General features: G+C 46.4%; 2 protein-coding genes across 5 annotated transcripts in view; one reads left to right on the forward strand and one right to left on the reverse strand.

The window, feature by feature from the left end:
* LOC310870622 (uncharacterized protein) overlaps nucleotides 1-1,569 on the reverse strand; it is a 441,780-nt gene extending 440,211 nt beyond the window's left edge. For 2 of the 3 annotated variants that reach the window (XR_014570249.1, XM_083781880.1), the window contains exons 1-2: nucleotides 1,301-1,569; nucleotides 498-728 (exon numbers count right to left, since the gene is read on the reverse strand). Coding sequence is in view for 2 of the 3 variants with exons in the window: in XM_083781880.1 (XP_083638006.1) it covers nucleotides 498-701 (204 nt within the window). In the remaining variant the exon portion in view is untranslated. The remainder of the gene's footprint in view (nucleotides 1-497; nucleotides 729-1,300) is intronic. The other variant, XM_083781881.1, reaches the window with a different exon arrangement.
* A 9,639-nt stretch (nucleotides 1,570-11,208) lies between these two features.
* Nucleotides 11,209-12,829, forward strand: part of ehmt2 (euchromatic histone-lysine N-methyltransferase 2) — a 28,904-nt gene continuing 27,283 nt past the window's right edge. For both annotated transcript variants that reach the window (XM_083771705.1, XM_083771706.1), the window contains exon 1: nucleotides 11,209-12,177. In XM_083771705.1, the coding sequence (XP_083627831.1) occupies nucleotides 11,976-12,177 (202 nt within the window). In that variant the 5' untranslated portion in view covers nucleotides 11,209-11,975. The remainder of the gene's footprint in view (nucleotides 12,178-12,829) is intronic.

Raw genomic sequence — 12,829 nt, forward strand, 5'->3', positions numbered from 1 at the left:
CCAGTGCAAGTGCTACGGCAAGTGCTGTGGGCTAAAATGGAACATGAAGAGGTGGTTTTCAGACTATGGCGGAAGATTGTGAGTGAGTCTGCAATTCTTATTGCAATGGGAAGTTCATTCCATAGTTTTGAAGCCAGAAGGGAGAAGAGTCTGGGACGTGTGGAGCGTTGTCCTGGCTTTTTAGTGAATGTTCTGCTTGAGATGCTGTTAACTTGTGACTGGACTGGTTAATCGCAGAGTAGAATATACAGTACATAACAGATGCATTCAACCCGAAAGCCTGAGTTACAGGGTGACAGACCCCCATTCAGAAACACCGCCATTCAGAAACCCGGTTAGGGTTAGGGTTCTGAATGGCGGTGTTTCTGAATGGCGGTGTGTAACCGAGTTACAGTATATCTAGTTGCATTCTTGCTTACCGCTTAGTATAGTTAGTTGCATCTTGTCTGGGGCACTATGCATACATAACATATTAACATATATTATATCATGCCCACCTGTAGCTTGGCAGCAGGGTTTAGCAGGAACTGGTCCCTTAGGAACGGTGAGCAGGCAGCCAGCACCACTTTATGACCTCTGAATGTCTGATTGTTGCTGGTGACAATGGTGACATCACAGAAATGCTGATGGGACCTCAGTGAATTCATGTGATTCAGGGTTGTGTCCCCGTGGCCGGGCAAGCGGAAGCACAGCATCTCCATCTTGTATCTCTATGACTTGGGGCACAACTACAAGAAACAGGTGTAGCAAGTTGGCCTCAGTGAATAAATTGGTAATGACATCAGAAAACCTAACAACACATGAACATCTTATTTATTAGCTGATTTGACGTGTGGGCTTGAGAGATAGTTATCGAGGACTAGTAAGCTAGCAATGTAAACGAAAGAATATCTCCAATGTGAAGTGATGCTGAACTCATGAACTGGACCAAAACAGATCTCAAGCATGCGGCTGACTGCTGGCAGTGCTGGGGTCTTTCCATGCTGATGATGAGACTAGCCCCAACAACACCTTCTGTGCTGCTGATGCTAGCCCAAAGCAAAGCCTCATTTCGAAAATAGGCTTAAATAGCCGATCTACAAACTCCACAACGCGTCGCATCGAGACCAATAATTGAAGACCATCGAGGCGCGTTGTGTGTCAACTTGTGTGAGCTTTTAGGCCGGCTGTTTAGTACAGTACGTTACGTTACTTGGCCCATTGAAGGTTAGCAATTAAGCTAGCTATTTTTTGTTGCTGAACTGCATGGCTGGCTGATTATGAGACAAGAGAAGAACAGTCACATTTTATATGCACTCACCGGCGGTGAACTCTCTCTGATGTGATGTTGTAAATTTATTTTTAAATGATCGACAGACAGCCTTCACCCTTTCAACACTTGGCTGTTAAAGAGTGGAACATCTTTAATACATAGCCGCCACACACCTATCTGTTTACTTCTGGCCCGTCTGGTTTGGTTCGCCTTCCGTCATCATAACACGCACACAACCAAAGGGTTCAGTCGCGACTCGCTGTCCGTCAACTGACTCGGAATCGGTTTTGTGAGCAGAGTCCTGCAACGGTCCCCTGAACAAAACACACGAGCAGACTGACTTCTGATCTGCCTGTCTGGTGTCGCCGTGCTTTCTGCAGTACCCGAGGAAAGCGATTCAATTCAAAATAGCTTTATTGGCATAAGAAAACATTGCCAAAGCAAGTGTCAAAAATATAATAAAACTGTTGAAAATGGGGTAAAGTATATACAGTTGGAGGGCGTCCCGCATTGTAGTGCATTGTATACGTGTGGTGGGGGCGGCTCAGAGTGCGTCCAATAGCGAAAGTAGGCTTTCTTCATCACAAACCCGTCTTTGTATTGGTGAGTATGGAAATCGTTCTTATTTATTTTTCGCAGAAGTCGAGAGACGTAGGCTACTGTGTTGCATGTCATGCGGCGGCAGGAAATGGAGAGTCCTATAGTCCCAGATCGCTACACCACCAAGTTACCCAATACCTTAGTCTAGACTCTAGACTCTAAGCCCAATACCCATGAACATGTACCTCTAAAAATAATGTCAAAGAAGTCCACACTCACAACACCAGAGGGAGTTCAACAAACCACGTGCCACCCAGATTCGGCTCAAACAAGGGATTCATTTCGCTCCTATGCCACTAAAGAACGCCCGTCGCCCTACCAACAACAGCGACATGTGAATCTTGTCACGGCTGGAATTCTAAACTGGCCCACGCACGTACAAAAAAGTCTGGGTCCCCCTACACCCTTTTTCTCCTTAAGGCTATGTACCAGAGCTAGTGTAAACAGAGCATTTGGGGACAAATAGCAGCATTTCTCCTCAAAACTATTTAAATATTATACAAACGAAAAAAGCCTCAAATTTAAAATGTGTGTAAAAGTAGCAGCTCTGCCTCTGTTTACACGTAGGCTACAGTAGACTGTAGAGCTGTCTAGAGGTCTACTCGATACACTGTTCACTGCTTAGTCAGTGCTCAGATCCGGTCTAGAGCCCGCCTACTGGTCACTGGTCACACACACAAGCACACACAGTAGACGTGTGTACTAGGTTGTTTCCGTATCTGCTCCAGACTGGATATGGAAACCGCAAAGTGAACTGAGCCCATAGCATAGAGCAGTGGTTTTATGTATATATGTATATTATTAACACATTTGCTGGGTACCCCCTTGACCTCCTCAAAGACCCCTGTGGGTCCCCGGAACCCACTTTAGTTTGAAAACCAGTTAACCAGTTAACCTGTGTGTATGTGTGTGTGTGTGTGTGTGTGTGTGTGTGTGTGTGTGCGTGTGACTGCGTGTGTGTGTGTGTGTGTGTGTGTGCGCGTGACTGTGTGTGTGTGTGTGTGTGTGTGTGTGTGTGTGTGTGTGTGTGTGTGTGAGTTTAGCAGGAGCTCAGTCAGACAGTCCAGACTCTGGCCCAACAGAGCCTCCATCAGCAATGGCTGACCAGACAGAACAGACCACACTGGTTCCCAACAAAAAGGAGGCCTTTGCACTGGAGCCCATCGACCTGGTCACAGGTCTGTGAGTCACTTTTTGAGCCTCCTCCTATACAGCTTTTGTCCCACCCACACATCTCAATATTAGCCATTGACAATGACAGGAGAAATTGGGTCAATTGTCCGCCAAATATGTGCACCGTGCATGCAGTCAGAGTGATATAGTGGGGGTTCAGAACTTCAGATACATACTGTAGATTAGTGATGGGCTTTTTCTTTTTTTTTCTATTATTAGTAGACAATTTTCAAGACATTACAAAGCTGAAAAGACACACAATTAAAGGACCACTTCACCACTTTACAACCTATCTTCATATAATAGGTCCTCAATAATAATCATGGTAAAATGGCACGATTTTTTTCTACTCAGTCTGTGTCTCATAGGAGAGGGCTGTGGGCAGTTTAGAAACAGTCTTCCAGTGACATCATCATTAGGCAGATATTTTTTAAAACAAGATTATTTTATAAAAATGTTTAGATTTGTATTATCGTGAGAACGATGGCTTCCATTTTCGCATTGCAACTTTTCAGGACTAGAAAGCCTGCAGTTTCTATTAGCTTGCATTCCCCATCGATGATGTCACTGGAAGACAGGTTTCTGAACTGCCCACAGCCCTCCTATGAGACGCAGACCGAGTAGAAGAAAATTGCGCCATTTCTTCATGATTATTAGTGGGGACCTATTATATGAATATAGGTTGAAAAGTGGTGAAGTAAATGATGGCTTCATGTCTGATAGTTCTGTCCAGTTCATCTTGTCGCTCCGTGGTTTTCTCCCCACACACACACACACAGTGAAGAAGAAGAAGGCGAGACAAAGAAGTAAGTGGAAGCTGATCGTGGACAGCGTGAAGGAGCTGGACACCAGGACCTTCCGAGCGCAGCTGTCCGACTACTCGGACATCGTCACCTCGCTGGACCTGGCCCCGCCCACCAAGAAGCTGATGATGTGGAAGGAGACGGGAGGCGCGGAGAAGCTCTTCTCTCTCCCCGCACAGCCGCTCTGGAACGGCAGGCTGCTCAAGGTCATTAACACACTAATTAACACAGCCGCTCTGGAACGGCAGGCTGCTCAAGGTCATTAACACACTAATTAACACAGCCGCTCTGGAACGGCAGGCTGCTCAAGGTCATTAACACACTAATTAACACAGCCGCTCTGGAACGGCAGGCTGCTCAAGGTCATTAACACACTAATTAACACAGCCGCTCTGGAACGGCAGGCTGCTCAAGGTCATTAACACACTAATTAACACAGCCGCTCTGGAACGCCAGGCTGCTCAAGGTCATTAACACACTAATTAACACAGCCGCTCTGGAACGCCAGGCTGCTCAAGGTCAATAACACACTAATTAACACAGCCGCTCTGGAACGCCAGGCTGCTCAAGGTCAATAACACACTAATTAACACAGCCGCTCTGGAACGGCAGGCTGCTCAAGGTCATTAACACACTAATTAACACAGCCGCTCTGGAACGGCAGGCTGCTCAAGGTCATTAACACACTAATTAACACAGCCGCTCTGGAACGCCAGGCTGCTCAAGGTCGTTAACACACTAATTAACACAGCCGCTCTGGAACGCCAGGCTGCTCAAGGTCGTTAACACACTAATTAACACAGCCGCTCTGGAACGGCAGGCTGCTCAAGGTCATTAACACACTAATTAACACAGCCGCTCTGGAACGGCAGGCTGCTCAAGGTCATTAACACACTAATTAACACAGCCGCTCTGGAACGCCAGGCTGCTCAAGGTCAATAACACACTAATTAACACAGCCGCTCTGGAACGGCAGGCTGCTCAAGGTCATTAACACACTAATTAACACAGCCGCTCTGGAACGCCAGGCTGCTCAAGGTCGTTAACACACTAATTAACACAGCCGCTCTGGAACGCCAGGCTGCTCAAGGTCGTTAACACACTAATTAACACAGCCGCTCTGGAACGGCAGGCTGCTCAAGGTCATTAACACACTAATTAACACAGCCGCTCTGGAACGGCAGGCTGCTCAAGGTCATTAACACACTAATTAACACAGCCGCTCTGGAACGCCAGGCTGCTCAAGGTCAATAACACACTAATTAACACAGCCGCTCTGGAACGGCAGGCTGCTCAAGGTCAATAACACACTAATTAACACAGCCGCTCTGGAACGGCAGGCTGCTCAAGGTCATTAACACACTAATTAACACAGCCGCTCTGGAACGCCAGACTGCTCAAGGTAATTAACCCACTAATTAAAGCAGCTGCTTTGGAACGCCAGGCTGCTCAAGGTAATTAACAAACTAATTAAACAGCCACTTTGGAACGCCAGGCTGCTCAAGGTCATTAACAGACTAATTAACACAGCCGCTCTGGAAAGCAAGGCTGCTCAAGGTAATTAACACAAACACTTTTCGTGATAAACGGACGGACGCAGGGTTCCAACCATAGACTGTAAAAAATATGGACAAAGCGTTCGCCGGGTCTAACATGGACGTAAAATGAAGCCTGTTATTCCTGCACTGTAAGTCGCCATCTTTCTAGATCCGTTTGGTACCAGCTGGCCATTGGCTGGCTCCGTTTTGGACCAGCTGGCCATTGGCTGCCCAGACAACGAGGCGGGACTTCCCCCCTTCTTCTCCGTTGGTTTTTATTTTGACTCGAGTGGGAGGGGAATCCCGATCATAGACTGTAACGGTAGCCACGCCCCTCAGAACATACGCGATGGTTTATTTTCTTTATGGTCATTTTTTTAATTAATGGGACCATAATTTTCCAAAAAGAATATTATGACATTAGAAATGAGACTTTAAACTAGTGACTGGAAGAAGAAAGTATTCATGACCATGTTTATTAAGGTAATACAGTCTAGGTGAAGTTGGGCCAAAATACATGGGCCTCTATGGAGCTATGGGGCTTTTTGGGTCCAGTCCAGCGCCACAACAGGCCATTATATGAACTACCGATTTCAAATGAGGCTTCACGAAATATCTGGCTGACTGCCCCCCTGGTTCCAACAGGTCAAGGGATATCTGAGATTTCAGGGAAGGTTTTTGTGTGTCTGTGCATAACTGTAGTCCCAGGTTTACAGGAGATGGCAGAGGTGGCAGATTTTCTTTCCCCCATAGCTTTGTTTGTTAGATTGGCTCAGCAGCAGGTTTTGTTCAAATCTGCCGCCGACTCTGAGCCAATCAAACAAAACTATGGGAAATTAATTTACTTATTTTACATCGGTCATGGAATATCTATATCTTTGATTCTTTTTTAAATGTTATAAAAAAAGGCTTTATACAGTATGTTATGTCTGGTTATGGCATATTTCACTCACAAAGATGAGAAGTAGGGAATGTACATTGGTCATGGAATATCTATATCTTTGATTCTTGTTTAAATGTTATAAAAAAAGGCTTTATATGTTATTTCTGGTTATGGCATATTTCACTCACAAAGATGAGAAGTAGGGAATGTACATTTGTCATGGAATATCTATATATTTGATTCTTTTTTTAAATGTTATAAAAAAAGGCTTTATATGTTATGTCTGGTTATGGCATATTTCACTCACAAAGATGAGAAGTAGGGAATGTACATTGGTCATGGAATATCTATATCTTTGATTCTTTTTTAGATGTTATAAAAAAAGGCTTTATATGTTATGTCTGGTTATGGCATATTTCACTCACAAAGATGAAGTAGGGAATGAGACATTACCCCTAGGGGTCTTGTTCACAACTAAGTGAGGGGAGGACGGAGAGGAAGAACAGCCGGAGAATCGGAGCGGCAGGGGCGGTATTCGCTCTGGATTAAGAGCGTCTGCTAAATGCCTAAATTGTAAATTGTAAATTGTATTGCAGTCACTGTACCGCACCGTTGTGTCGAAAAGAGAGCTGAGCCAGAAGGCAAATAAACCTCTCTGTCTACCAAGCAATCTTTGTTCCTACTCTCACCTGTACTGTGGTCATGAAGTGTGGGTCATGACCGAAAGAATACAAGTGGCCGTGGTTACTGTGGTCTACCTTCAAAAACATTTTGTCCCCCAACCCGACCCTTTGGTGTGGTTTGGGCTTAAGAGCTGACCACACCGTCACGGTTCTCATGGTATTGATAGTGGAATTTCACCTTGCATTTGGGAGCGAGAACCCTTTGTGTTGGCAATGTGCAGCTTTCATTTATTAATTTAACTCTTTCTGTCCCTCCCTACTAGATGTTCACACGGTATCAGTTAGCGTCACCCATAATCCATCTCTCCCTCGCTTTTTTTCCGCCAACCTCACGCCGACCGCTCGGTGCGCCGGTTCATGTATTCTTTATTTTGTTGTACTGAGAATAAAGTTGGAAATACGTTTATCGTTTAGGGTTAGGCATAGTTTTACTGGGGTTAAGTTTAGGAATAGGGTTGTTAGGCATAGTTTTAATAGGTTAAGGTTAGGAATAAGGTTAGGTTTAACCGTTTAAGCATAATTTACTTAGGTTACTTTAGGAATACAGGGCTGAGCAGTTCCGCCAACTGTACGCCCGGGGTGAGTTGGTAAATGGGCGCCACTGGTCCCAGACGAGCTGATTTAACTCTTTCTGTCCCTCCCTAGATGTTCACACGATGCCTGACGCCACTGGTCCCAGACGAGCTGAGGAAGAGGAGAAAAGGCGGTGAAGCCGACAGCCTGGACGAGTTCCTCAAGGACCTGGAGAACCCTGATGTACGAGAGGACAACATGAGCCAGCAGCAGCAAAACACCATTGGTAAGATGAGAGAGAGAGAGAGAGAGAGAGAGAGAGAGAGAGAGAGAGAGAGTGTGTGTGTGTGTGTGTGTGTGTGTGTGTGTGTGTGTGTGTACCTTCTTCATATATATCTATAAATAAATGCACCAAGTCTCTGTATATGTTCGTACGTCTGAAATCCACGTAACTCGGAAACCGGTCGCCCCACTGACTTCAAATTCGACACACACGTTCCACACCACCACAAGTCAGTCGGATCGCCGGTTGTCCAGAAGTTTTGGAAGTTTTGGACCACAGACAGGGCCCGAATCCAGATCACCCCTAGATCTCCATATATGGAGCTGGCCTGTTCTGACATCACAATAATGTTCTGACATCACAGTGTTGCACAACCTCGCCCTTTATTAGCCGATTGATCACACCTGATCACCCCCCAACGGACACTGTGTTCTAGTATCTTCTATCGATCTATCTATCCCACTGCATCCACCTGTGGGCTCTGTTTCCATTAAACCCTTCGGGGTCTGGCCATTTCATCCCCTCTAATATTTATTTTATTTGGCGGATAGCTATTTTAATGCTTACAGATAATTCATACGTGAGAAAGAGCCTTGAAGTTGATGCCAAACTTATGCTTAATAGATATCTATGTTCAAATAATAATATTTATGCTCAATAAATGTGTTGAATTCAGTCCCAATAGTTGTATGAGTCAACTGCTATTTATAGCCTACCAAAAATACCTGTACCTTGTTGGTACTTTCATTCGTTGACAATCCATATTTAAAATCACACTGTCATCTCTCCCCATCATCCTCGTTTCTTCCAATCAGCTTCATCCACCAACCCCCAGAAAGACCCCAACCTCAAGCCTGTCTATCCCCCTGGGGCCACTGGTCTCCCCTCGCCGGACAACATCCCCTCAGTGGCTGAAATAACCGCTTCCTTTGTGGCTCGCAAACAAGAGCATCTCAGACAGGAGTACGAGAAGAAAGAGGCAGAGAGAAGGGTGAGCACTTTCTAATTGTTTTATTAGAGGAGGAAGCAAGTCTATTAGCATTGTTGTACAATTATGACTTCCACATCTTTCTGCTGCAAGAAAACAAAAATGTATAAACATGTGAGAACAAGAGAGAACTGAACTTTTTCCAGCCATTATGCTTTAAAAACATACACATCAGCATGAACTTCCAAAAATCCACGGAACAAATATCGAATCACAACTTTATTCTTATTAACTTAATTATACCCGCTCAGTCAGGCCTCTTTCACGCGTATCAAACACCAATTAAACAAATGTTTGGTCGTTTCTTTGCTTTTTTTAGGCCACCACAATGCTTTTCCAATGGGAGTCACATGGTTTGACTAAACATTTGTGTTTCATTGCTGATTGCTGGTGGTGTTCTGCCCCTCCCCCCGATCAAACAAAAATGTTTGGTCAAACCATGTGACTCCCATTGGAAAAGCATTGTGGTAGCCTAAAAAAAGCAAAAAAGAATGTGTTTGATACGTGTGAATGAGGCCAGAGTCAGCTGAAAGCAACCAATAGTTGCATAATCAACTAAATTAGGATTCATGAACATACACATCTTATTGAATACAAAGGCCTCGGTACAGTTTCACTGTTTGTGTTTGTGACCTTGTCTCTGTAGACCAAGCTGAGTGAGGAGGAGCTGATGTGGGAGGATGCTGGGAAAGGTGGCGGGCCCAAACCAGCAGCCTGGGGAGGATCGTCAAAAGACGAGGAAGAGACCAAAGAAGAAGAGGCCACCACCGATGCCTGGGGCGCACGAGCCGAACTCACGGCCAAAGGCAGCAGCAACCCCTGGGGTGCTCCGGCCAAAACGACGGAAGATCCCTTTACGGCAGCAATGGACGAACCTGATCCGTTTAATGCACCAAAGGACGAAGGCGACCTGGTCCCGTTTGCACCGAAAAATTACTCTGATCCTTTCTGTGTGACTAAGGCTGACGCTTTCCATGCAGCCGAAGATGGTGCTGACCCGTTCGGAGCACCAGACAAGCTGGATCCGTTTGCTGCCCTGAAAGACAAAGCTGACCCCTTCAGTGCACCAAAGGTTGACCTGTGTAAAACCCCAAAGGATGATCCATTCAATACACCTAAAGATGATTCATTTAACACAGCTAAAGATGATTCATTTAACACAGCTGAAGATGATTCCTTTAACACAGCTACAGATGATTCATTTAATACAGCTAGAGATGATCCATTCAGTCGAATGGATCATCTTGTATGGAACGACGCGTTCAATACAACAAAAGATGACCCGTTCAATGCACCCACAACGCCACCTAAAGAAGACCCTTTTGCTGCACCCACTACAACAACACCTAAAGAAGACATGTTTGCGGCACCCACAACATCACCTAAAGAAGACCCATTCACTGCACCCACAACACCACCTAAAGGAGACCCATTCACTGCACCCACAACACCACCTAAAGAAGACCCATTCACTGCACCCACAACACCACCTAAAGCAGACCCATTCACTGCACCCACAACACCACCTAAAGAAGACCCTTTCTGTTCACCGTCAAATGTCCCTCAAGACGAGCCATTCAGTGCACCACTGACAACCAAACCGCTTAAGGAAGATCCCTTCGCGGTGCCGTCCATTCCGCCAAACGACGCCTCCCCGGACCAATTCAACGCGTCCATGGCCGCCTCTTTGTCAAAAGATGATTTTGGCACATGTGGTGGCCCGGCCAGCTCGCCCCCTGCTAGCTCCGACCCCTGGGGAGCGTCGTCGGGAGCGAAAGCACAGGGAGATCCTTGGGGCGACGGGGCCACAGCCGTCTCTCCTACCAACGCCGGTGGCGACCCGTTTGGGGCCACATCCAAACCAGATGGCGACCTGTGGGGTGCTACAGGTAAGAGTGATGAAGTCCCAGCAACAGAGAGAGTAGATGATCCATTCAGTACTCCAAAGAACGACCCATTCAATCCAACAAAAGATGACCCGTTCACCGCACCAGTAGCCAATGCTGATCCTTTTACTGAACCAGCATCAACACCACCCAAAGAAGATCAATTTGCTGCACCCACAAAACCACCTAAAGAAGACCCGTTCGCTGCACCCACAACACCACCTAAAGAAGACCCGTTCGCTGCACCTACTACAACACCACCTAAAGAAGACCTGTTCACTGCACCCACAAAACCACCTAAAGAAGACCCGTTAGCTGCACCTACTACATCACCACCTAAAGAAAACCCTCCCGCTGCACCCACAACACCAACTAAAGTAGACTCATTCGCTACACCTACTACATCACCACCTAAAGAAGACCTGTTCACTGCACCCACTACAACACCTAAAGAAGACCTGTTCACTGCACCCACAACACCACCTAAAGAAGACCCGTTAGCTGCACCTACTACAACACCACCTAAAGAAGACCTGTTCACTGCACCCACAACACCACCTAAAGAAGACCCGTTAGCTGCACCTACTACATCACCACCTAAAGAAGACCTGTTCACTGCACCCACAACACCACCTAAAGAAGACCCGTTCGCTGCACCCACAACACCACCTAAAGCAGACCTGTTCACTGCACCCACAACACCACCTAAAGAAGACCCGTTAGCTGCACCTACTACAACACCACCTAAAGAAGACCCGTTCGCTGCACCCACTACAACACCACCTAAAGAAGACCCGTTCGTTGCACCCACAACACCACCTAAAGAAGACGCGTTCACTGCACCCACAACACCACCTAAAGAAGACGCGTTCACTGCACCCACAACACCACCTAAAGAAGACGCGTTCACTACACCCACAACACCACCTAAAGAAGACGCGTTCACTGCACCCACTATATCACCACCTAAAGAAGAACCGTTCGCTGCACCCACAACACCACCTCAAGAAGACCTGTTCGCTGCACCCACAACACCACCTAAAGAAGACCCGTTTGCTGCACCCACAACACCACCTAAAGAAGCCACGTTAGCTGCACCTACTGCAACACCACCTAAAGAAGACCTGTTCACTGCACCCACTATATCACCACCTAAAGAAGACGCGTTCACTGCACCCACAACACCACCTAAAGAAGACGCGTTCACTGCACCCACAACACCACCTAAAGTAGACCCTTTTTGCTCACCGCCAAATGTCCCTCAAGACGAACCGTTCAGTGCACCACTGACAACCACACCGCCTAAGGAAGATTCCTTTGCGGTGCCGTCCAGTCTGCCCAAAGACGCCTCCTCTGACCCATTTAGCGCGTCCATGGCCGCCTCTTCGTCAAAAGACGATTTGGGCGCGTGGGGTGGCCCGGCCAGCTTGCCCAGCGTTAGCTCCGACCCCTGGGCCCCAGGCTGGGGAGCGCCGTCGGGGGCGAAAGCACAGGGAGATCCTTGGGGCGACGGGGCCACAGCCTCCTCTACCAACGCCTGTGGCGAACCGTTTGGGGCCACATCCAAACCAGACGGTAAAAATTGTATATATAAAATCAGAATTAGACGATCTACAAGCTCAGTGCATGCACTGTGAGCTCAATAATAATATATATATAATAATATTTGCTATTCGTGAAATGGGGCTTACAGCTGCAATCTGTAACTTCCATATCCTACCCGAGATTCGAACCCTGGTCCCCTGCACAAGTGTTTATGTTTCTACCACCGAGATCATCAAGCCCATCTTACTCCGGGTCAAATATAAAAAGAATTAATGGCCCGATACCATACCCATGTACTCGGTATCGGGCCTGATACCCTACCCATGTACTGGTATCGGCTCGATACCATACCCATGTACTGGTATCGGCTCGATACCATACCCATGTACTGGTATCGGGCCCGATACCCTACCCATGTACTCGGTATCGGTAAAGATCCCGACACTCTGACCCGATACCAAAACATTCAATTGATTGATTGATTGATTGATTGTACACACATGGCTGGTAAATTTCAGCAAATGAGTTTCTTTTGAAAGTAGTTGTAAATATTTAGAATCAATGTGTAGCCTATTGATATATGTATATGACAACACAAAATGCATCAAATTCTAAGTGAGTAGGCTATACGCAATATGGCCAATATATTGACATGCATAAACCCATACACATTACATTTACA

Source organism: Protomyctophum parallelum (genome assembly GCF_964188405.1).
Source record: "Protomyctophum parallelum genome assembly, chromosome: 1".
Lineage (NCBI taxonomy): Eukaryota > Metazoa > Chordata > Actinopteri > Myctophiformes > Myctophidae > Protomyctophum > Protomyctophum parallelum.